The following is a 24,264-nucleotide window of genomic DNA, read 5'->3' on the forward strand; positions in this document are numbered from 1 at the left end:
AACGCCACACTCATCTTCCGCAAGAGCAGCACAAGAAGCCGGGAAAGGGCCGGCCAGCCCCTGAAACCACCGTTTCTGGAAAGACGACAGGGCAAACGCTCTTGCGCGCCATTTAGTCAGCAGGCGGGCGAGGGACCCGCTGGCTGGGGCCGGACGCGGCTCGGCGAGGCTGCCCGCCTCGGGGGCGCGCCGAGGCGCAACGGCGGGCGAGGGAGACCAGCACCCCCGGAGACCCCCAGGCGAAGGCCGCTCGCCGGCTGCCCGCCTCCCTGCTCCGCCGGCCCGCCCCTCACCTCCGGGCGGAGCGACCCGACTTCCCCAAGATGGTGCCGCACCACCGACAGCGGAGACGCACCTTCCCAAGATGGCGGCGGCGCGTCCGTCTCCCGCGACCTCTCCAAGATGGTGTCCCGCCGCCACCGCCCTCTCTAAGATGGCGGCGGCGGCCCCGCCCCGAAGCGGGGCAGGCTGGGAGCGGGGCCGCGCGGCGGGGAGCGGGCCTGGTGCTGGCGGGCGGGCGGGCTGGGCTGGCGGCGGAGCGGGGCCAGGCGGGCGCCATGCCGGAGCTGGCGGTGGACCGGGTGGTGGTGCACCCGCTGGTGCTGCTCAGCGTCGTCGATCACTTCAACAGGTGGGGTCGGCCGGGCGCGGAGCCGCGGCGCTGAGTCACGGTCATGGGCCGGGCCGGGCCGCGAGGGGAGCGGCGGGGCGGGCGGATCGGGGTGGGGGGGACCCCGCTCCTGAGGGGAGCGGCGCGGCCGGGCCCGGGCCGGCCGCTCGGTGCCCAGGGCCGCGATCCCCGGGCGGCGGGAGCGCGGCCTGCGGGAGCCCCCGGTCCGCCGTGCCGCCGGCGGTCGCTCGGGAGGAGGAGGCCGGCGGGCGGGAGCCGTGGGGCCGGCGGGGGCTGTCAGCGCTCTGCCCGGGCCCGCCGGCCGCGCTCGGCTCGGTACAACACCGGCAGGGGAGGAGTGGGCTTCGTTCCTGGAGCCGCCGCGGGCTGAGGGGGGGTAAAGCGTACCGCTCCCCGCGCCCAGGGAGATCGGCCTGCCTCAGCTGAACTGCGCCGACTGACAGGCAGTTCTAATGTCATTATCCAAAGCCTCAGAAGGCAAGCAAGCCCGCTGCTGTGAAAGCAAGCTGTGGATGACACCGAGCAGTTTTAAGAGCTTACTCACTGGTTTATAGCCCATTGTCCTGCGGAGAGGCTGCAGTGGTGCTTATTTTGGGTCACGTTCCCCCTCGTTAGCTGCATCAGACCACGTAGTCCTCACTCTGCATCGCTGGGTTACAAGGTTTCATTCTGAGGCCACTGAAACGCCTATTTCTGGATGTAAATTAACAATCAGTAGTAAAACAATCATAACGCATCGTCTTCTGTTCCAGCACACGTCCTGTTTAACTTACAGAAATTAGGCGAAGCAAGCGATCCACTGTTACCCTCTTTCTTGAATCAGGCTTTTTGTTGTAGGAACTGACAGTTTTTTCCATTTAGAATAGGAAAAGTTGGAAATCAGAAGCGAGTTGTTGGTGTGCTGCTGGGCTCATGGCAGAAAAAAATACTAGATGTGTCCAACAGTTTTGCAGGTGAGTTTGGGTGACCTACCCTTGTTCAAACCTCCTGAATTATTTAATAGATGAATGGCGTTTGGGTTTGGGTTTTTTTAAGCCGTCCTGCCAGAGCACAGATTGTTCCCTCCGTGTACAAATCAGCCTACATCTAACAAGAAATGCTAAGTGCTGACAAAAACACACCTATTCCAGCCAGTCTTGTGCTGCATCTTCCCTGTAGTGTTGTGCAATGTGGAATGTTTTGGGAGAAGGTGTAAACCTCTCTTAAAATGCTGCATTGGACTCGCTGACCTCTGCTGAGTGATCAGTGTCTCAACAGCTCATACAGAAATCATCAGCGCTTGGTGCTGATGTAGCAGTTACCTGCTTGTGTAAAGATTTAATGTATATTTTAGCTTTACTTTTTTTCTGCAAATTGTGTCCAGTTAAATGCTAGTTCTTTCCTTAAATATGCTGTTAGTAGTGTTGAAATAGTTTCCTCTTAAATACTTACATGCGATAGTAAACTACTTCTTGAATGCACAGCTTTTGCTGACCCATTTGTGTTAGTTAGATCATTTCCTTCCCAGTTGGGGCTACTCTGTGACAAAGCAAAATTATCTCAGTTTATATATGGAGTTTTGCAATTTATATGGAGCTCTTCTCTCAAGTGGACTATTTTTTTTCCAGTTTTTGGAAGAACTTTTTTCCATCTGGGTTGAAAAGAGGTTTTAATGTCTTTTGGACAGCCTTTAAACTGTGAAGCTTTTACTATAGCTGTAAATTGAAAGACTGAGACCAGTCTTTGTTCTCAGAACTGAGCCTTGAGTGCCTGTGTACATGCTAACTGATAAAATAACTAGTTATTTACTTGAGGGTAAATAGTCCTTACTTAAAATGCCTCGTGGTGTTCTAGAAGTCTATAAAAGTGCTGATGACATGTGTTCTACACTGAAAAATAATTTTTCTTTTAGGTAGACTGTGGTTGATCACAAGTTATAAAGTCTGCTGGGATGCTCAGTTTATCATATCAAATGTCTGTGCACGCTGTTGAGTCACTTTTGTATGTGGGAGGATTGCTCTGTGATGCTTGATGGTGTCCACTGAGGATAACCCTCAGAATGCTTTGCATTTCATTCCTCAGTTCTAAACTGTTGTAATTATGAGGCAGCCGATACCTGAGAGAACTGACCAGCGCTGCAGGTTAGTTTGCGCAGCATGGTGTTGCAGAACAGTTGAAATGGATGAAAATCCACTCTCCTTTAGCAGCCAGATAACCTAAAACTCAGTGTTTCTATAAACATTTTCATTCTGGAAGCTGGATTCTTAAATATTGATGTTTTGTTTCATTCCCAGTCCCTTTTGATGAGGATGACAAGGATGATACTGTGTGGTTTCTAGACCATGACTATCTGGAGAACATGTATGGAATGTTTAAGAAGGTCAACGGTAAGTTGAGGTCTTCTTGCAGTCAGGGGTACGCTCCTAGAAACCTTCAAGACTCTGTCTGAGGAAGTGAATTCATGGTAAGGTAGAGAGTTAATTGCTCACGTAAGAAGTCACTCTGTGCTCATTCCTTGCATGGCTTCACTTTCACTTCGCTGATGGTTTTCCATGGGTTAGTTTGTGCAAGCGGTTTGTGTTCTTAACACATTACTTTATACCTTTCTAGTTTTTTCAAGTCTACTGACAGCTTTATATCTTCAGAATAATTCAGATTTCAAAAATGCCATTATTTCTGAAGAATTAAAAAATTTTCTCCTCTGTAGCCTGTCATATACAGATGTGCCCTGAAATCAGTTTTTTATGAATGTAAACATTACAAACTCACATTTTGTAAGTAATAGTTCTAATTGCTCTTCACCGCTTTTTAAAAAGTGTCTTTACTGCTCAGTTTGAGATTTTAAAGCTGAGTGTTTAGTCATAACTTCAATTCCTGTTCTTAGCCCTGGGACCAACTGTCATTCTCAGGATACAGTTTACTTTCTAGAGTATATGCATCTCTACATGTCACCGTTTTAAGCTGTCAGATCCTGTTATCTGCAAAATTAATAAATGGTATGAAATAGGTTTAGCTAAGAATCTAGGGGCAAAGTTATATATGTGATTAGTAAGCTATGATAAGTAAGTACGACTAGTAAACTGTCTTTGTCAGTAGCCACGTGATTGTCTTCCCTGCTGCAATTCATTTCCCCGTGCTTTACATTCGTCATCTACACGCATCAGATGTTCACCCTTGATTTGCTAATTCAGTCTCTGCCTGAATCTTTCTGCTGTTGTCTTACCGTGCGATTCTGATTTAGAATCCTTTCTGGTTTTGCTCAGCTAGAGAAAGAATTGTTGGCTGGTACCACACAGGCCCTAAACTGCACAAGAATGACATCGCCATCAATGAACTGATGAAAAGATACTGTCCTAACTCTGTAAGTGCAGCACTTTTTTGAGGGTTGTGGGTTTTTCCCCTCTCTCTTCCTAAATGAGGGATCTAGGAACTTTGGCTCCCACCTTTGTTACATTTAACGTACTGATACAGCATGTTGAAGACCTGGTAGCTATAAAGTAATTGAGGAACTCGGGTCGGAATCTGTTGAAACAGCTACAGATGTCTTTTCTCAGTGCCTGAAGTTAACGCCTTGGAGCAGCCCCTGTACCATTGCTGTGGAGTGCAGAGCTGACCTAGGTGGTTTTTTTTCTAGTCTTTGAATCAAAGCCTGGTTTTCTGAAATGTGTGCTTTTTCTGTAAGGTGCTGGTGATTATTGATGTGAAGCCAAAGGACCTGGGGCTGCCCACAGAAGCTTATATTTCAGTTGAAGAAGTTCATGATGTGAGTATTTAACACGTCTCTCTGCCTTTTCCTAGGAAAAGAGTTTCCCTTAAAAGATGGCTGTTAGGATTGTCTTGTTTTCTGAAAGATGCATATCCCTTGGCACACAGTTGTCTTTTACATACAGGATGTTGCACTTACTAGCAAGGGCCTGTGACTTGCAGCCAAAATCTGCTGAAACCAGAGGTTAAATCCCAGTTGTAATATAAGCATTTGTAACTAAAGCTTTCATCCACCAGTGCTCTTGGAAGAAAAGCTGTGTGTTACTGGTTGACATAAGGAATTCCTCAGCTTCAGCTGTCGGTATGATGTAGATGCTCCTTACCTGCTTGTGTCATGTCTGTGGCCATGAAGAAAGTCAGATTGGAGCACTTTTTAATGTCAGCCTGTTGGCAGAGGTGTTCCGCTTAATTGCGCGCTTACTCATTTGTGCACCTGCCAGTGTTGAGTAGGTAGGTCAGGCATGAGGCAACACTTACTAATCACTTGCAGTACCATGCAGACAAACAACACACAGTAGTAGGTCAGCTTCAGCTTTTCATTTGCAGTTGTTTGATTTAAATTACATTCTGGATGTATATAAAAAAGTTTGATCCTTTCGCCTTTCTGAGGCCCTCACTACGGAGATAAAGCTGCTCCCAGTATTGCAGATGTTAGGTTTGCAGAATTTGTTCTTAGTTTTGTGAATTCACAATAATCTGGGTAGTGCTTTCTGTTTATAGCTGTATACTGGTGCAGGTAATGGCTTTGAAAACAGAAGGGTGAATCTCATTCTTAGAAATTCAGCATGTGAATCTTTTGAACATCGTCCTTAATATCCAGTGTATGAGTTATAATTTTAATGAGATTGCTCCTTATTAGTTTTTTTCTTTTCTGGAATCACTACATGCTTCTCAGCATACTGGCTGAGAGCAAGTACCAGGATGACGAAAGGTATCCCAAAAGGCAACAAGGTTGTATCAGGAAAGAAAGAAATAATGCTGGTATTTAGTGAGACTTTCCGTTGTACCCACCAGTACACAGACCAGCAAAATACATTAATTGAAAATTACACAGAGCACAGGAAAGAAGAAATTTCTAGCGACTCTGGGCTTGTGACAGTTGGTAACACTACTTAAATCAAGAAAAAAAAAGCAACTAATGTACTTCAGTCCCCTGATACACTGTTTTTCCATAATTTGCCCCATTGCCTCTTCCTGATCCTATAAACGAGCGTCAGTTAGTCTTGCACTGCATCAGTTAGTCTCACGCCGCAGCGTTGAGTTGCCCCGCTGTTGGCATGTGAGACGCCTCCACTGGTGAGATGGCGCACGCCTTTGTACCTGCAGTCAGCTCTGTGCCCAGTCTGACCCTGTCTCCTGTATCCCTGCGCTTCCAAGGATGGCACTCCCACCTCCAAGACGTTTGAGCACGTGACTAGCGAGATCGGAGCAGAGGAGGCAGAGGAAGTTGGTGTTGAACACTTGCTACGGTAAGCATCTTTAGCATGAAAGCATTCTTACAAGGCTTTCGTAGCAGTGAATGCGATCCATCTGGCATCTCCCGGTGCCAGCTTCCTGGAGGAAACGTGATCTTGTTAAACATACTACTTAAATTCTAAGAGCATATTCATTTAGCAGTCTCACTTGGCATATTCACTTACTGCTAGCGGTAAGTGTGACTGCCCACTGATGAGATGATGTAAACTACATACTGATTCTAGCAAAGCTGCAGAATATTGCATCGTTTGGAACTGTGTCCGGCTGCTGTGTACCTCACCAAGCAGGACTGACCAGGAGCGTTGCAGATGGGTCTGTAGCTCTCCAGTCAAAAAAGAGAGCGCAAGAGAGCAGTCACTACACAAACTACGTCGCCTTTTCACCAGCTGGAAATCCTGTTCCTTTTTTCTGTCTACCCCTCTAACTGGTGTTACAAGTATTATTCCAAAGAGAACATACACTCACCACAGGATACAACGGTGATCTCTTTTAGGTGTACTTTGTAACGTACACCAGTGTGTTCTCACTCTCTGACTTGCAGCATTCATGTCGATTATACTTCAGCTGCACTTCAAACTGCTTTTCTTTTTAAGCTGGAAATACCTTAACAGATCTTCACTTAAGAGTGAATGTGCCCACCTCTTAATGAGAATGCAAAGGAGCGGTCTAATGCTGATTCTTTCTGTTGTGGGTGTTTCAGAGATATCAAGGATACGACAGTGGGCACTTTGTCCCAGCGGATCACAAATCAGGTCCATGGTTTGAAGGGACTGAACTCCAAGCTTCTGGACATCAGGAGCTACCTAGAGAAAGTAGCCATGGGCAAACTCCCCATCAATCACCAGATCATCTACCATCTTCAGGATGTCTTCAACCTGCTACCAGATGTTAACCTGCAAGAATTTGTCAAGGCCTTTTACCTGAAGACCAATGACCAGATGGTAGTAGTATATCTGGCTTCTCTTATCCGTTCCGTGGTTGCCCTGCACAACCTCATTAACAACAAGATTGCCAACAGGGATGCAGAGAAGAAAGAAGGACAGGAAAAAGAAGAAAGTAAAAAGGAGAGAAAAGATGAGAAAGAGAAAGACAAGGAGAAGAGTGACATCAAGAAAGAGGAGAAAAAAGAGAAAAAGTAAAATGCGTAGTTTTTTTATTTGTAAATTAAAAATCTTGTAAACTAAATCACTTTGATGCTGGGTTCTTTTCTCTTGGTGAAATGGTCAGCACTCTGCTTTCCTCGGCTTTGGCACCTGCTTTTTGTGCTCATCATAACGTGGCTGGATAGATCTCACACCAGCAACAAGCAGAGGGTTACCGGGGGGGGGGGGGCAGGCCTGGCAGCTGGGGTCTCAGCACTGGGCAGGGAAGCAGTAAAAGCCAGGGGAGAAATTTTAATGTTTTTTTTCAGTGCAGCACATTTCCTTCCCCCAGCACCCCTTCATGCACTTCTGGGCCAGCAGCTGAGGCTTTCTACCACCTGCTATGTCAGCCTTTGTTCTGGGTACACATCTTACCTGACACTGAGCTTTCACTACCGTGTGAGACACAGTTTGTTAGCATGGATTCATTTTAGAGCTGAGGAGAAGGTGCTGAGCTCCAGCGGCACCACAGAGTGACTTTTTAAAATTTTTTTTGCTGTCCTTTCTAGCTGGCCAGTGACAAGCAGTGTTTGCTGGCTTGTTCCCTGACACTTAAAAACCCAAACAAAAAACTGTGTATGTGATGCTCTGCAGTGGTCGAATGGGGAGCCGATGGGAATGGTGCTCTGGTGAGGTTCTGCATGGTGCTATGACACTGAAGAACACCTTCTCTTCAGTACGACAGCAGGTCGTTACCATATTAGGCTTGCAGCATGCATACGTATTTGCATTTTTCAGGCCCAATTTGTTACAGTTTGCCGATTCCATGTAACATGGACATCTGTATTTAATCTGGCTCCTGTTTGCACAGTCCCCAAGCACCTTGTTGCCTGTCAGCATAGCGCCTGTTACAGCTTCCATCAAAGGGACGGGGGCGATGGCCGGGCTGTTGGCTCGGTGCAGAGCGCCCCGCCAGCCCCTCTCTGCTCACTTCTCAGGCCTTGTCGTTAAAACATCTGTGGTGGCACCAACACAAGGCTGGCTTCTCAGCTGGCGGGACACCAGGGAAGCGCTGGGGAGCCTCCCTCACACAGCAGCTCTGTCCTGGCACCATGTCACTGTCCCATGCAGGGACAGGGTGCGCAGGTGGCTGCAATTCCCCTGCCACCTCCCAGGCCAGGAGGGCGAATGGCCTGCCCACAGCCAGGGGAGCTTCCTTCTGGGGCAGGGCTGGCCCCGGCTCTGCCGTGCTTGGCAAAGATCTCCCGCCGTGCGGCACATGTACAGACTATTAAAAAAAAACCAACCCAAAAACAAAACAAAAAACCCCAAACCCACACAAAGAATCAACCAGCCCCGGCAGCTGCTGAAAAGCCACGGCATGGCAGAATTCCTGGCTGCAGGCTGGCCCCCAGCGATACGAACAGTGGGCTTGTTTAGTTCTGCTTGCGCTGGATTTTTTACTGACCACCACCGGCCTATGGACATTGACCTCACGCACCTGATTTAGTTCCGCCAACGCCGCTATGGGTTTCATCACATGGTGGCACAGGGAGGCAGCTCCAGCTCTGGGACAAAGCCCTGGAGATGTTTTTAGCAACGTGTTATTATAGATTGGGCAAAGACAGGCAGGAGCGCTGCGCCCAGCCTGACGCTCCTGTGCAGTGTGTGTGTGGAAAAAAGTACGTATTATTTATGACCTCATTGACGAGCTCTGGGCACCCGCCATGTCCCTTCAGCCGAGCCCCCGCGCAGACACCCCAGGGGTCACACCAGGCTGTCTCCCCGTGCGAGACACCGACCAGGGACACACATCTCGGCAGCTGCTTATCATTTATTGCACAAGAAGTTGGCATCGCTGAGGCAGGATGGTGCAGTACAAAACTATCTGGTTACCAGTCAAAAGCTATTGCAGTGTCTTGTAGCTGTAGACTTCCCCTATGTACAGCTATGTACACCAACGCTTGCGCGGGTGGGTCTGCCCCGAGCACACCGGGGCGGGGGGCAGCAGCAGACTGGGCATCAGGCGAGGGGCAGAGGCCTGATCCTGCCCTCACCCGCAGCTCCAGGAGCTTCTGCCACCAGCCCGACCAGCCACACAGGAACCATGGGGCGCTAGGGCCGAACCCACGAACCAAGCAAAGGCCAGATGTGCCCCGAACGTGACCGGAGCCCCCAAGGCTGCTGTGGAGCACCAGCTCCGAGCACCAGACCGCTATTAGATACAACTGCACAGGGGCCACGCTCTTGCAAATCAAAACACACAAAGGACGTGGCCAGCCAGGCGCTGGGCGCCGGCGGCTGTGGGTTTGGCGCGGGATGGGGCAGTCCTGGCCCTTGTGCAGTGGTCAGCCCCAGCAGCATCAGCTGGGAGCTCCCCGTCACCTTTGCCAGGTGCAGGACAGAGCCCAAAAGTGACCTGAGGGTCGGTTCAAGAGCCATTTCCCCTCCTCACCTGAATCTATCAAAATGCCCTGAAAAGGCAGAACACGCTAGCGGGTGGAAACCAGCCGGTGCCTAACCTGGATCTCATTTCGCTGTGTCTGCCGGGGGAACCGGGGAGCCTCGGTGACTGCGCGCTGCCTGCCAAGGCCCGGGGCTGTGCCCTGTCCCCGGTGCCAGCCCCCGCACCTCACGAGCAGACTGGGGCCAAGCTTTTGCGTCTACCTCTCCAGCACACCTCAAGTTTCTTTAGGAAGAGAAACGCGGACCCGTTTCCCCCAGGGCCACGTTAGTGCAGATCTCGCCCAGGAACAAGAGCAACAGCGTCCGCAGCTGCCTGCACACCATCCTGCGGGGAGGGCCGAGCGCTGGGCTCTGCGGGCGCCAGCAGGCAGGACCACCGGCCGGCAGCACTCCAGGGCCCTCTGCCCTGGGAAAGCACCAAAGCTCCATCATTCCTGTCCAAATCCTTCCGTTTCCTCAATTGCATAAAGCAGCTTCTCCTTCAGCTGTTCGTAGCTCTTGTAGGGAGGGAGATCCAGACGGTTAAAGCTGGAGAGACAGCAGAGGCTGGGAACAGCGCCGTGATCCCAGTTCTCCTCCCCACAGCAGGGTCCTCTCCAGCCTCAGCTGCGCACAGCAGCTGCATTAAGACGCACAGCCAGGAATGGCAGCTACATCCCCCAGGAACGTGGGCGGCCAGGATGGAGGGTGCCTGGGGCCCTGTGCAGCCGCGCAGAGGCTGCTCGCAGTTGTCCCCACGTGCTCCTAACGGGGCTAAGGAGAAATGACTTACCATGTATGGCTCCGAGGCAGCCATGTCTCTTTGCCAACTTTATCGATGCAGAATTTCTGGGGCCCATTGCTGCCTGTTAATTACAAGCATAACAAATATCATTACATGACCAGGAGCTGAAAAAGAAAACCCCTCTAACATGCTGTTAGCCAGCAGATCACAGCATCACACCCCCTGATGATCACAGAGACACACGGAGGCATAAATCCGCAGCAGTGCTCACTGCCTGTTCTGACCCCTTTGCAGAGAGGATGTACAGAAAATAAGAAAGAAAGAGGAAAGCTGAAAAGCATCTTTCACAGCACAGAAGGGTAACAGCACGGCTTCTAAGCGAGATGGTTAAACAGCAAGTGCCAGGACATATTTATCCATAGACCCACAGGACTGAGTGGGTCCATCCAAGAGTTTTAAAGGACCTGGGGCTCAGGAAGTCTGAGTCACTGAGGTCGCTTTTTAACAGATTGTGAATACTGGAGAGATTCCAGGGGGCTGGAAAAAAAGCTAATATGCCAGCAAGAATAAATGAGCGGGTTAAGTTAGCTGATTAGCTTGCCACCAATTCCAGGAAAGTAAGGGAAAGGCTGGTACAGGCCCCAGAAAGTAGCAAATTAAAGGATGAGAGCAGAATAATGCCACACTGTGGTTTTTCTAGAAGAGGGGTTTCATTGCACAAAAATCAGAATTTAAAAAAAAAAAAATCATTCAAAATGAGATTATAAACTGGACTGACAAAGTTAACTGTGGCAGTACAGTTCACGGCTAAGGAATTTGTCTGAGTACAGCACACCACCGGGTTAAATCACCAGGCTCAGACGCTGCAGCTGCCTCACTGCTTACGTGCACTCTGTGGTGGAGGCACAGCCAGCCAGGTCCCACCTGCCCCCCTGCACGCAGCCGCTGCCCCCCTCGCCTCCCCGGGACCCTGCCCATGCCAGGCACCCGGGAACACGCACCGATGAGCTCCGCGAACCCCCCGACGGGCAGGCGGCAGGTCCCTGTCACAAACTGCAGCAGGCGGATCCTCTTCTCGTTGTCCATCTCTTTAACCACCTACAAGAACGGGGCAGGAGCATGGGATCCCTGTCACCCCCCAAGCCCACAGCCCAGCCGGGCCCGGGGCACCATCCTGCCGTGCAGCTCCTGCCACCAACACCCCACGCCCGCTGGCCGGGCTTAGCCGCAGCCCAGGGCAGCGCAACATGCCGGGCACGCGGTCCAGCCCTCGCCTCCAGTCCCACACCCTTGGGGACGGGTGCATCCCACGGGGCCGGCAGGGAGCAGCTCTGCCCCCTTGCCCTCCTTTGGAGACATTTTTGACCCACTTCTCTCCGGGCCAGCACGGAGCAGCACCGCCTGACCTGGCGCAGCTCTGTTACATGTCACCCTCTTCTGCCGTCCTGCCCAAAAGCATCAGCTAATTGCTAGGAGCACACTGACCACTACGTGCTCCCCGCTGCCCCTGTGCTGGCACCAGCGCCTCCGCCAGCCACAGCCAGATGCTGCTGGCTGAACACGTGCTCGTGGTTGTATTTTGTTCTTCCTGACAGCCTGCGAGGCTGCGTGCCCCAAGCCAGCCCTGGGCCGCGGCAGGGGATGATCCCAGGGCTGCAGAGCTCAGCAGAGGTGCTGCCGGCACTGGGACTGACCTGCCAGAACCACTGGATCTGTTTGCTGTTCTTGGTGTAGTGCCGATAGATAGTATTCTTCTGCCAGTCATTCATGTCTATCTCCTGCATGCCGCACAGCATCAGCTGGGGACAGGGGACAGTTAGTGGGGGAACAGAAATAAGGCCCTGCACCCACGCTTCGGAACACCAGCCCCTCTGGTGCTGGGCCTCACAAAGCACAGGCTCCAGCACCGGCCAACAGAGGCGTCTGGGAGGAATTCCTCGCCTCCACTGAGACATTTTCTTGCCAATGGACCCAACGAGCCACCCTCCCAGACCCGAACACCCAGACTGAGGATACCCCTGTCAGCAGAGCTGTGGGGCAGAGGGTGCAAGTGGAGCCCGTGCGCTCTGCTGTCACCGTGTGCCATTCCCTGGGTAGCCTCCAGCGGGCTGGGAAGCACCAGTACCTCCATGTCCCCATCCCAGCACAGGCACCAGCTCACCTCCAGCTCCTTCTCGTCAAAGTACCGCAGCCACTCCAGCGGCACCACCTCGTTGAAGCCGTCCAGGAAAGCCTTGGTCTGCTCCTCCACGCCTCGTGTGAACCTCCAGTCCGTCAGCAGCCTGGAAAGGCAGACAGTGGTTGGCAGGCAGCCAGCACCGCTGGCCTGGCATGGGGAACCCCCACCATCCCTCCCAGCTGCGGGGAGGGCCCTGGGAGCCGTACGCGTGCATGGGGAGGGGGAGAGGGGCTCCTGCAAATCAGCAGAGCTGCCCTCAGTTCCCACCCGTGGGTTCCTCTCTCTGCCTCCCAGCCCTGAACAGCAGGCAGCTCTGAACACAGACCAGCGGCCTTCGGGAGGATGAGGGGTGCAAGCTGCGTCCCGTGGCCGGAGCCTACCGTGCGCAAGAGGAGAACGCCCTGGCAGCCCCCAGCCAGCCCTGCAGCAGACGGGCAGGGTGTGCAGCCACAGGACAGGGAGAGAAGTCTCACCCTCTCTCCCCTCTCCTCTTTCCTGAAAGTACTGGCAACTGCCCAGCCAGCAGCAAGCCAGACCGCAGCGGAGCTCGGCCGACCGCGCCAGCCCATACTTGTCACAGGCCACGTAGCCCGGGGAAGCAGCCACGTCCCAAGCCCCACGTTCCCATCCCAGAGCTGCCCTGCGGCCGGCACGGGTAGCACCCGGCAGGGGCCTGGGGATGGCCACTCACATGATGTACTCCTCCTTGTTCTCCTCCGTCACCCGGATGCTCTCGCCACCCTCCTTCAGCTCGTGGGTGGTCACCTTGCCCAGGATCTCCATGTCCTGGATGAAGTACAGCTCCAGGCCGCACTCCTCCAGGCTGTTCTCCCTGCGGGAGGACACCGGGATGTGATTCCGGGATGTGATTTCTGACGGAAGCAGCCAGCGGCAGCGAGGGGCCGTGGGGAGGAGTGGGGAGGAGCGCCGCCTCCCCCACAGCAGCACAGGCCCAGGCCAGAAGGGAGCACGAGGCACTCACTTGGTCCAGACGATGGAGTTGTAAAACTCAGGGTCAATGGATTCCAGGTCCTTCAGCGTGGGCCGCTTGTTCAGCATCCGCTTGTAGAAGGGCAGCGTGAAGCCGGTATCGATGAACTTCCCATGATACAGAGCCTACGGCGGGGAGGTGGTGCCAGGTCATGGGGGACCCCAGGGCAGACCCACGGGGCGAGATGATACTCCAGCACTGGGGGAGCTGCGGGGCAAAGGGGAATCGCTCCCGGGGTCCCAGAGCTGCGGCACTCACCCCTGGCTGGCAAATGTGGTGGGGAGGAGTGGGCTCCCCCCGACAGCACTGCCTGGGGGCGGCTCGCCTGGCGTGGGTGTGTGCGCAGCCCACTCCCCTCCCCACTGCGAATTCCACCATGTCTCCTTCTCCCCTCACAGCTCTATTAAGAGCACTTGTTTAAACAGAGCTGTGCTGTGGCTTCCCTGAATCCCTGGCTTCCAGGAGCCCCAAGGCAAAGGCAGCCAAAAATAATGCAGACGCTTGTCTAGAACAGCCCAGCGGTGAGTAATAGTCTGGGGTTTTATTGGTATCCTGCAACGCGTGGAGCAGGGCAGGGCAGGACAGAGCAGGGGCCAGCGCAGCCTGCGGCTGCCTCCCGCGCACACCTTGCAGGGCGGCGGGCCAGGGACCCTTCCCCAAGCTCAGGGAACCCCTGGCAGCCCCCCTGCCAGCCCAAAGCTGGGCAACCCCACGGCACGTTGGCCCTGAGGAATGCAAGACGAACGGGAGGAGCCGCTCCGGGGCTTGGGCAGCTGGAAAACCTCACACTGCTGGGGCTATAAATAGCCTGTGGAGCTGCAAACCCGACAGCACCTGGGGTGGCAGCCAAAGATCTGGAGCCATCCCCACCACACAGCCCCTGGGAAACCAGGTCCCCTCTGGCCCCACGGCCATCCCCTGGATTTAAAACGCATCACCCCGCAGCCTTCCCCACAGCACCCCCGCAATGAGCCGTCTCCCACGGGCTCACAGCTGAGTGAGAAGGGGCTGAAGGGGGGCAGCAGTGCCAAGCAAACAGCCACAGCACGCAGAGCGGCCCCCCACCCCACGGCCCACTCCCGTCCCCTGCAAGGCCCCCACTCTGCGGGATGGACGGGCAGAAACAAAGTGTCGTGTCTTCTGTCGCCTGGCCAACCCCTCACCCCATCACCCCAGGCTTTTACCATGGCGATGAAGCGGCCGATGAAGCGGAAGTAGGTGAGGTGGTCGGGGTTGATGGAGGAGGCTGGGTTGATCTGCAGGCAGTAGTTGTTCTTGCCAGCGTACTCGAAGAGGCAGTACATGGGGTTGAGCACCTCGTGGGACAGGAGGAAGAACCATTCCCTGGGGTGAGAGGAAGGAGGAGCACAGGTGACGAGCGGCTTAGGAGCCAGGGCGCCCAGGGGCTGTGGGCAGGAGGGGACAGCCACCTGCCTCTGCAGCACGCCCCGTGCGAACCAGGTGCCTCGGGGCAGTGGTGCAAGCGCTGGGCCCTGGTGTGACTTGGCGAGGGCGTCCTCAGCCCCAGGGGTGCTGTGCGTGGTTTGTGAAGTGCTTCTGGAGACACCAGCCACAAACGGCCCGGTTTGCCAGAGGCCTCACTTGGGGCGTCAGGGATCCCGGCAGGCACCGCAGGGCTCGCTCCCAACCAGGCTGTCGCACACGTACGCACGCTGCTGTGCGAAGCCCTCCCGAGCCTCTCGGCACAGGCGCCCCCCGGGAGCCCCACCCCGACCTCAAGGCAGCGCGGGACGGACACCGTCCTGGCTTCGCTCTCCTGGCCGTGCAAGGAGACAGGAGTCCTCAGACGCAGAAGCAGCCCCGGCATCCCGTCCGTGGTTCTACCCTGTGGTAGAACAGCATGACGTAACCTACCATAGGGTAAAACCACTGGCAGGACACAGAGAGAGGTGGAGAGCAGGAGCCCCTGCACCGGAGCCGGGGGCAGCGGCACCACAAAGGAGGAGCGGGCGAGAGCACGGCAGCACGAATGCCGGGGCGGCAGGCAGGGGAAGCATTAGCCCAGCACCAAAGCAGACAACCCGAGTGAGCCAGCGGGGGCTCGTGGGGACACAGGACCCCTCCTCCAGCAGAGACGCAGCCCACGCTCTGTGGCAACACCATCCTCAGGGCAGGCAGATGGAAGCTGCAGTGACTGCATCACACCATGTCCGCCCCGGCGCACGCCGACTGTCCCAAGAAACAGCAGCGCCCGCCAGCTGCGAAGGTGGGCTGCAGGGAGAAGAGGCTGCTCAACCCATCACCCCTACACCCCAGGGGCAGCAGGAGAGCCCCAGCTGGGTCCCCCGGCCCTCGCTACACCAGGGACAGGCTGATGCGATGCTCTCGCAATGGTCCACCATTCCTAAAACTCACACTGTTTCCCATCTGAAAAACCCTGGGCTCTTCCGCCCACGCAGGCACTGCAGACCCTGAGTGCAGCTGCTGGACAGGCCCCCATGCCAGCAGGATTTGCGCTGCAGGCCGGGCACAGCCCCATCCCACAGCAGGCGTGTGGTCCGGCACACCAGCGCTCACCTAGCAATGCCACCGTAGTCCAAGCCCTCCTCTCCTCGCATGATGATGTACAGGCGGCGCCGCAGGTCGTAAGGTTTCATGTTCATGATCTGGGGGGAAGCAGGAGGCGTCACCGCAGGCTGGTGCAAGGGCCGGCTCCGCACCTCCCCGGGCTCCGCGGCCCTGGCACCTCCTCACCTGCTGGAAGGAGTCCTCAAAGAGTGTCTGTCGGGAAACGCTGATCTTCACGTGGCTGGGCAACGCGTTTGACTACAAGCAAGGCAGAGACACCAGGCTTTGCGTAGGCTGGCACAGCAGCTCTCCTCACCTGCGCCTGCCCACAGGATCAGGCCATCCGCGCACCCATCCAGCCCAGCAGCCCCCGGGGTTCTGGGGCCCTCTGCTCTACTCACATGGCAGAGGAAGCGGAACTGGTGGTACTTCCAGCGAAAGCTCCGGTCATACGCCCCTGGGGAGCCACCCTGCTTGCTCCTGCAAAAGCATCATGGGCCTCGGCTCAGCACCCCCACCTGCCCCGGTGTGAGCAGTCTCATCGCCTGCCAGGCAGGAGGAAGATCTCTGGGGTGCAGCTCTCCTCTCTCAGAGCCAAACGCAAGACTTTAAACCCGCTACTCAGTCTCTTTGCAACAAAGCTGACCCACTCCCTCCGCTCCGTGTCACGACCACAGGAAGGCAGGAGCTGCAAACAGGCGGTCGCGGCTCCTGGTGCGCAGCCCAGCCACGAGGCGAAGGGCCCAGCACAAAAGCGCTTACCCAGACTCGAACCCAGGGCGCGGGTCCTTGAAGGTGGTGGTGCGAGTGTTGTGGTCCACGAAGTAGCGCACACCCTCGTTTGTGTACTTCATCTCCCAGCCAGGCGGCAGCGGCGGCTCCTGGATCATCCTGCCGACAAGGAAGGGGTCACCAGGCATCCCTCACCCCGAACCATGGCTCTCCAAGTTGCTGCCCTTGGGAACCACCTTTAGTTTGCAGCTCCGTGCCAGGCAAAAGGAAGGATTCACAGCATGGGATTAGCGCCTGCCTGCACCCCGAGACAGGAGCCCTGCCTGGGCTGCACTCGGCCATGGCCAGGGCTGGCCACAGTTACAGCTTCGCTCTCTGTCTGCAGAAGAGAGGACCTCAGTGGGGGCCTGGGCAGCTCTCTGGAGAGCCGCAACCCAGCGCTCTCAGAAGCCCAAGCAGAGCCCTGCCAGAAAGCACCAGGGCAAGAAGAAAGCGCCTCTTTCTGCTCAGAAAGCCCTACAGTCCTCCCCATTGCTTCCTCATCTCTATCCCAGCTCCCGCAAGCTGGAGCGCTGCCCCACGATGCCCAGGACTGCAGTGCCCAGCCCTCCTGTGCTCCAGCACTGCCTGCGGCTCTCACTGATTTTGACTCCCCAGCGCTGCAGCCCACTCGGTCCCCGGCAGACAGCTCTCAGATGGGCGCTCGGTAGCCCATCACACGGACCTTCCAAAACAGCAAGCATCCTCCCTGCTCTCCCCGCAGGCTGCCTACCCCTGCGTGCGAGGGTCTTCCCATTGGGTGGTCCGTGTGTTGTGGTTCACGTAATACACTCGCCCATTGTCCTGTCTCTTCTCTAAGAGAAAAAGGGAGAGAGGAGGCGTTAGCTGGAGCGCCCTGGCCAGCACTGACCTGCAGTCCCAGGAACAGCCCTCCCCTTCCCAGTTCATGAGAAGTTCGTCAGCTCCCCCTGTCCCACCTCCCCACTGGCACTGCCCCGGCTCGTTTGGAAAAGGCACTATAAAACCCCCTACGTTTCTTCTACATGCCCAAGCTGCCGCACCTCCAGGAAAGACTGACATTCTCCGTGCCCCCAAGGCCAGCGTGCAGGGAGGTCCAATGGCAGAGACCAGTCCTGCCAACCCACTGCCAGGCTGGCACAAGGGGCGTGCTCAGCCACGGGTCCTTCTGGGCAGGCGGCACACACACCCTCCTCGGACACGCAGCGTCCACAAGCGCAGCATCCCTCCAGGCAGACCTGCAGGTGCTTTCTCAAGTGCATCCAAACTCCCTGTGTGGCCCTGTCGCCAGTGCACGGCTCGTGCCCCCAGCATGCTCGTGCACAGGCACACGTGCCCTCCTGCTGCTGCACACAGGCACAACACGATGCCACTCACCCCAGCACCACTGCTCGACACCCCCGCCCCCGTGCCTGCAGCCTCACACACTTCCCTGGGCACCCCCAGCCCAACACATGCTTCCAGCACTATTTGCACACTCTGAACAGCACGAGCCTCCCAGCCATGACCAGGCGCCACACGCCCCGGCTCAGCGGTGATCCTGTACCCGCTCCCCACCGTGCCCGCACTCACCCTGCGCACCCCATCTCATCCCACCTGCCAACGCTGCTCGGTCTCTTGCCCAGCACCCCCCAGCACACGCCCACGCACGCTCGCTGCCTCCCCACCCACACGTGTGCCCCACATGCAAACACACCTCCATCCCTCCACGTGCCTGCGTCACTCCCCACGCGCAGGGCCCTGCTCCATGCCGGCAGGGATGCCCTGCACGCACGCTCCCCTGTCACCTCCCAGCCACTGCCACCCCCCCCCCCACCCTTGCTCCCAGACCACGGGAAGCAGCCCCCACACTGTGGCTCTGGCAGACTCTGCATACAACAACCAGGACTGCATCCATCTCTGAGAGCTCATGCACCCTGAGGATCCCCACCCCAGGGTGCTCAGCCCCACACAGAGCCGTGCCACCCCCCAGCCTGCCCAGCTGACACAGGATGGGGCTCCTCTGCTTGCTGATGCAGGAGGTGGGCCACCCAGCACGGTAGCACAGGCTCCAGCACAGTCCCCATTGAGACCCCCATAACAGCCTGGGTCCCCTTGGCCCTGCTCCAAGTTCCCCACAGTTTTAACCCCTCTCCTGCCCTCCCTGGCACAGCACAGCCCATCTGCACCCACAAGCATCCCAGCCTGCCCTCTCCAGGGGATGCTCTCGCCGTGGAGGGGGGGCTCCTCTGCTCTGGGGATGGCACAGGGACCTTTCAAAACATCCCAGCACATGATGCTTGGGCCATGGGGGCAGGACAGGCAGCCCCACTCCTGCCAGCTCCCAACCCTGGTGTGGACTGGGGCAAAGCATCCCCGGAGGCATGCACGGCAGCGGGATAGATCCCCGTTTGGCAGAGGAGGGGTTTGGGGACAAGCAAGGAGTTGGATCCCCAACCTCTGCCCCCGTCCAAAGAACAACCACAAGCACTTCTGCATTCAGCAGCTGAGAGAGGCTGGGAACTCCTCCAGGAAAAGGTGGTGGTGGTGGGGGGTTTAACAAAAAGGGAAAAAAAGCTGGATTTCAAATCAGAGATCGTGCTAATCACAGGCAGACTCAGCCCCACATGCAACAGGGCACGGGGAACACTGGCTCCCCAGCCACCACTCCCAGTAATGCCTAGGACAGAAGCACAGGAGCTGCTGACAGCACCATCCTCCCCACGGGACAGGCAAGGTCCGGAGCAGCGTCCCCATCCGCACTGGTGCTGCCGCTGTCCAGCCAGCACGGTGGCAGGCAGGTGAGGCGGCTCAGTACTTACCCCAGCCGGGAGGAAGGGGACCGAGAGGATCATTGTCAGACGGGGCGCCGGACGACTAAAGACAACAGAGAGGGCAAAAACACAAAATAAAAACCAGGGTAGGGACGCCTGGGAAGAGCGGAATGCAGAGCCCCTGCTCCCACTCGCCTCCCCTTGGCCCGCAGCTCCCAGAGAACTTAAAAAAAAAAAAAACAAACCAACTTGCAATCTCAAAGGGGGGCGGGGGGGGGGGGAAGCAAAAAAAAAAGCACAAACTAAACAGAGGCTGGGGCAGCCAAGGGGGCAGCGGGGCAGGGGCTGTGCCGCACGGAGGGGAGCGGGACGGCACAGTGGGGTCCAGATGTGTGCGGCTGCTCAGCTCCCGCCGGCTGTCCCCACCAGATACACCTCCAGCCTCCTCCAAGAACCACACACAAGAGGGGAAAAAATATCGCAGGCCTTTCCAATGAAATCATTCCCACAAGCCCTGTCCACGCCCAGCGCTTCCTGGCGGCCGGCGGCCCCCTCCTCCCGGCAGGGCGAGGGGTGCGGGATGCGCTCGCACTGAGCCCACATTCATCCCGGGCAGACGGGCGGCCCCGTGCCCCCCGCCCCCCGGCAGGTTGGGGGCCGCCGCACAAAGCACCTTTCTTCTTCCCCAGGGTGGGCAGAGCCGGTGGCTGTCACCAAGCCTGAACCGGGGGATGCCCTGGGACAGGGGGGGCAGGCTGGGGTGCTGTGCACGAGCCCCGCCCCCCCCCCCCCCCCGGTCTCCAGCTCTACCGGGGGCCCCTGGGGATGGAGGTGCAGCCCCGGCATTCAGGGGTTTCAGGGGCGAAGGAGGACCCTGGGGATGGAGGTGCAGTCCCAGTGTTCAGGGGCGAGGGAGGCCCACGAGTGCTCTGAACAGTTAAATAAGAAATGCGTTGTTACCGAAAAGGCATTTCCACTGCACCTCCCGAAACCCAGCTGCTGGCGAGGCTGGCGTCGCAGCCCTCCGGCACTGGGCTGGGGAGCGGAGCCAGCCCGGGCTCAGGAAATGCCACCCGCAGCCAGACCATCCCTCCCACCCCGAAACAGGGGGCAGCCCCAGTTCCCACAACCTTTTGGGGTGCCAGGGCCCCCCGCTCTGAGACAGCCACCAGCACTCGGGGCACCCCATGGCAGCCCAGCACCCTGAGGATGTCCTGGGATTCATCAGGGATGGGGCTGGCACAGTCCGTGCCTCTCCGAGCTTCGTCTCTTGTCCCTCGCCCCACATGCCAGCACTGGGTGCAGGAGGCACTGTCCCAGCAGCAGCCAGCCCAGCACAGCACACTGGGGACACGGGGCAGCCTCCACGCCCTCCCTGCCTACACAGGCTGGCCAGAGACGCAGCCAAGTCACATCCAGAGGTATCGCCTCACTGTGACCTAAAAATAACTAATTAAAACTAACAGGGCAGAGACACAAGAGCCCAGGGCAGAGCTCCCGAGAGCGGGCCCTGCTGCAGCTCTCCACATCCCCTGGGAGCAACCCGGCCCCTCGTGACAGCAAGACCCCTCGGTGCCAGGGATGCTGCACGCAGGCACAGCCCAGGGAGCCCTGTGGCACCGAGGTGCCCGCCGGCAGGGCAGAGGGCTCTGCAGCACCCAGCGCTGCTCAGCGCCTCCCCACCCTCCTCTCCCAGCACGGAGGGCAGGTGGATGCTGGAGGTGGGAGGGCAAGGCAAAGCAAAAAGCCCCTGCGGGGAAGGAGGCAGAGCTGGCACTAGAGCCCTTGAAACAAGAAGTACAATCATTTCATCAGGCTAAATTTGGAGCGTGAGTCCCTCCCTCTGCACTCTGCGGAGCCCGGCCAGGGCGATCACACAGCACTGGAGCGGCTCCAAGGCTGGCGATGGCAGAGATGGGAGCGAGTGACAGGCACGGAGCCCGGTCTGGCCTCTGGTGGAAGCCCCCTCCTGCATGCCCCCCCCTCCAGTGGTCCTGGAGGCTGCGGAGCAGTGCAGGCAGGCAGCGGGCAGCAGAGCCGTGGCAGCCCAGCTCCCACTGCCAGGCTTGGAAGGGCTGGATAGCTGTCTGGGGGGGGGAGGGCAGGAGAGGGGAGGGGGGCAGAGCAGCTTCCCGCACCCCCGGGGAGAGGCCCCGCTTGTGCCTCACGCAGAAGGGACTTTGCACAACTGCTCTGCCTGCACCCTCCTCCCAGAGAGCATCGAGCTCCTCGCTGGAGCGCAGAGCTCGCACCAGCACTAGCAGCGCTGCTGGGACACGTCAGCCTCCCGGCTTTTTCCAAGAGGAGCTAAACATCAATGAGAAGAAGTTGGCCACTTTGCTCTGCCCACCTTCGCTCCACACCTGCCCCACCAGACCTCCCTGCCTTCTGGCAGGAGCCGTGTTTCACTGCAGCAGGCCTCTGCAAGGCACGGGGCTGGCTGACAGCAGAGATCGCTGGGACGTCACCACTCCAGGAGTCGGAAATGCTCCTGCCCGGCTCTCTCCCAACCACTGCTCACCCGGCAGCACAACGGCCACCAGCACCACCCTGCTTACCCACCACTGAAGCTGGGTCCCAGCTCCGGCAGCAAAAGCAAGGCCAGGACAAGAGTGGTCTGTGCCCAAGAGCTAGTGCTCTGCAGGGCTGTCGAGAGCCCATTCCCCAAGCAACGAAACACAGTTACTCAGCCCAAACCAGGAGTGAAGGGAAGAAGCAGAAAAAGCAGGAGGAAGCTCACCAAGCCCAGCAGCACTCACTCCCTGCGCCCTCTGGTCCCCTGGCTCTTGCAGCCCTCACCATGTCAGCACCTGCACCCAACTCCTGCGGCCACCCAGGGCCCAGCCCCACTGTCCTCAGCCCGAGGGAGACTGGGGGAGGGATGAGCTCAGCCCCAAGAGCCTCCCCTCCCACTACAGACCAGGCTCCCACAGCTTCCTCAGCATATGCCCAGCTCCAACAGCATGCAACGAGTTCTGCAAGCCTCACAGGTCAGCAGCAAGGCTTGCCTGATGGGAGCCACAGGAGAGAGCATGTGCCTAGCCACGCTGGCACTGAAGGGAGACCAGGATCAGGCTGCTGAGGACACCTCCCACCACCCTTCAGGACCATGCAAGCTGTTTTATAAAAAGAAAGTTACTCCCGCGCAGTTCTCTGCACACAGCAGAGGAGCCCGTGGGCTCTCCTGTCCAAGCGCTGCTCTGCTGAGCTCACCAACAGACCCCATGCAGCCCAGCAAGCATGTCCGCATGCTCCGTGTCTCCCAGGCCAGCCCAGCCGAGACCAGTGGGAGAGCCGAGTGAGACCACCACTGCCCCAGGCTCTCACCTGGTACAAGAATCTTTGGCTGAACTGCTGCATGGCTCCTTGGAGCTGGTTTCGCTGGGACTGCCACTGCTCATAGTTCCTGACGTACTCGGCTGTGGGGCGCTGCCATGTGGTGGTCCGGGTGTTGTGGTCCACATAGTAATACCTGCCTCGGGGATCCACACGTTTTTCCCACCTGGAAACACCAGAAGAAGGTGTCACTGTCCTCAGACAGCTCTGCAAGTCCCGCTGGCAGGTGCCTCCAGCCGCCCTACAACCACTCAGCTGCTGGTGTGGAGGCAGCAGGAAGAAGCCCTGGACACGTCAGAAGGCACAGCCCGTGGTGGCACACAGAGGAACCTCCCATCGCCCCCAGCTGAGGGCTGCCCCCAGGGCTCTGGATGCACAGTAGTATCTTGAAAATATCCAGCTGCTGCCCCAGAATGTGCTGAAAGCACAACGGAGGAGCACGGGATTATGAACCGCTTCCCCAGCTGTCACACTCCCCTTGTGCTCCCCGTGCAGTGGCTTGGCTCAGCACATTGTGTTCTGCCTCTCAGAAATACATGTGAGAAAAGCAGCTCGTAGTCCTCCAAGGCAGGAAGAGCCAAGAGCTGCCTGGGCCCAGGGGTCCAGCTATGGAGACTGTGATCTTTCATTTTGCTCTGACACTACAGGCTGGCTTCAGACACTCGCTCTCTGGCTCCTCTCACACGACCAAGATACCCTCTAACAAAAGGGCTCCATTCCCAGCTCTGGCACAGCCACCAATTTCATAGCTGAAGGGGCTCTTTTGGACAAAGATCCACCAGAAGGATATACAAAAGACTATTAAGACTTGAAGCAGCTCCCTGCAAGGGCACACAAAGCCTACATGGGATGCCTAGACACTAGCAGAGTTTGCACCACGATGCCATAAACATCAGTCCAAGACAGCTGACCTCCGACAGCGGCACAGCCCCGGGCTGGAGACCTGCACAGGAGGGAAGCAGCACACTGGGGTACTCCCAAACCTACCCTTCCAGGTAGCAGCCTCCCTCTTTTAACACCAGACAGATTTCAAGCTGTTGTAGGATCAGAGAGCGGCTGCAGGTATTGCAGCTTAACTGAAGGTAATGTGTGCCCGCAGGAACCTGTAGGCTCCCACGGAGGAGAACAGGACGGGTTTGTATTTCACTTCCACGCATTATAGTGGCAGTTAAAGCACACTTCAGTCATCCCAGCCCTGAACAAACTCAGTCTAGATACAGCCAAACTGTTGTTCTCAAGTTCTCTGCTTTTAGGAGCACTAAGAGGTGAGAATTCAACAAGCTCCTGGAAAGCACGTGGCCCACAGGGCTGCGTTCAGCCTTTAGACCTGCAGACGCCTGCGAATGAAAGCATGGCCCTCCTGGAGGTGAGTCTTGCAGAGTGCTTCCTGCAGGTCTCATGGAGCTGAGCAGCATCATCTTCTCAAGCACAAGCAGACCTCAACGAGAACCTCCTCTGAGAGAGTCCAGGGTCTAGCTCCAGGTTTGGGGCATAGTAAGTGTGCCTGTTCCTGCTCACAGGAGCTCAGCCCTCATCTAGAAGCATCTGTTTTCCCAGGTGACGACAATGCCCCTCCTCTCCCTTCTCCTGGTCCCCATCCCCA

At 57.0% G+C, this 24,264-nt stretch overlaps 2 protein-coding genes across 6 annotated transcripts in view; one reads left to right on the top strand and one right to left on the bottom strand.

Annotated features, from left to right (window-relative positions):
- The first annotated feature begins 475 nt into the window (after positions 1–475).
- PSMD7 (proteasome 26S subunit, non-ATPase 7) lies at positions 476–7,036 on the top strand. Its single transcript, XM_055818748.1, has 7 exons — positions 476–631; positions 1,493–1,584; positions 2,905–2,997; positions 3,874–3,971; positions 4,293–4,373; positions 5,753–5,844; positions 6,552–7,036. The coding sequence occupies exons 1-7, from the start codon at positions 558–560 to the stop codon at positions 6,988–6,990; spliced, it is 969 nt and encodes a 322-aa protein (XP_055674723.1). The 5' UTR covers positions 476–557; the 3' UTR covers positions 6,991–7,036.
- Positions 7,037–8,749: 1,713 nt separating this feature from the next.
- Positions 8,750–24,264, bottom strand: part of WWP2 (WW domain containing E3 ubiquitin protein ligase 2) — a 43,400-nt gene continuing 27,885 nt past the window's right edge. For 4 of the 5 annotated variants that reach the window (XM_055818736.1, XM_055818734.1, XM_055818735.1 and 1 more), the window contains 15 exons: positions 22,653–22,827; positions 19,374–19,428; positions 17,327–17,408; positions 16,585–16,713; positions 16,224–16,302; positions 16,009–16,080; positions 15,832–15,920; positions 14,478–14,637; positions 13,285–13,418; positions 12,994–13,134; positions 12,285–12,405; positions 11,818–11,922; positions 11,125–11,221; positions 10,172–10,244; positions 8,750–9,927 (listed from right to left, as the gene is read on the bottom strand). In XM_055818736.1, the coding sequence (XP_055674711.1) occupies positions 9,828–9,927; positions 10,172–10,244; positions 11,125–11,221; positions 11,818–11,922; positions 12,285–12,405; positions 12,994–13,134; positions 13,285–13,418; positions 14,478–14,637; positions 15,832–15,920; positions 16,009–16,080; positions 16,224–16,302; positions 16,585–16,713; positions 17,327–17,408; positions 19,374–19,428; positions 22,653–22,827 (1,612 nt within the window). In that variant the 3' untranslated portion in view covers positions 8,750–9,827. Of the gene's footprint in view, positions 9,928–10,171; positions 10,245–11,124; positions 11,222–11,817; positions 11,923–12,284; positions 12,406–12,993; positions 13,135–13,284; positions 13,419–14,477; positions 14,638–15,831; positions 15,921–16,008; positions 16,081–16,223; positions 16,303–16,584; positions 16,714–17,326; positions 17,409–17,615; positions 18,130–19,373; positions 19,429–22,652; positions 22,828–24,264 lie in introns of those variants that run through there. The other variant, XM_013297717.3, reaches the window with a different exon arrangement.

Source organism: Falco peregrinus, chromosome 14 (genome assembly GCF_023634155.1).
Source record: "Falco peregrinus isolate bFalPer1 chromosome 14, bFalPer1.pri, whole genome shotgun sequence".
Taxonomy (NCBI): Eukaryota; Metazoa; Chordata; class Aves; order Falconiformes; family Falconidae; genus Falco; species Falco peregrinus.

Bases quoted from the DNA above. Each gene is read 5' to 3' on its own strand.
- PSMD7 (XM_055818748.1), top strand. From the start codon at position 558: ATGCCGGAGCTGGCGGTGGACCGGGTGGTGGTGCACCCGCTGGTGCTG. The intron at 1,585-2,904 runs GTGAGTTTGGGT...TTTCATTCCCAG, and splicing joins TGTGTCCAACAGTTTTGCAG to TCCCTTTTGATGAGGATGAC. The intron at 3,972-4,292 runs GTAAGTGCAGCA...TTTTTCTGTAAG, and splicing joins AAAGATACTGTCCTAACTCT to GTGCTGGTGATTATTGATGT.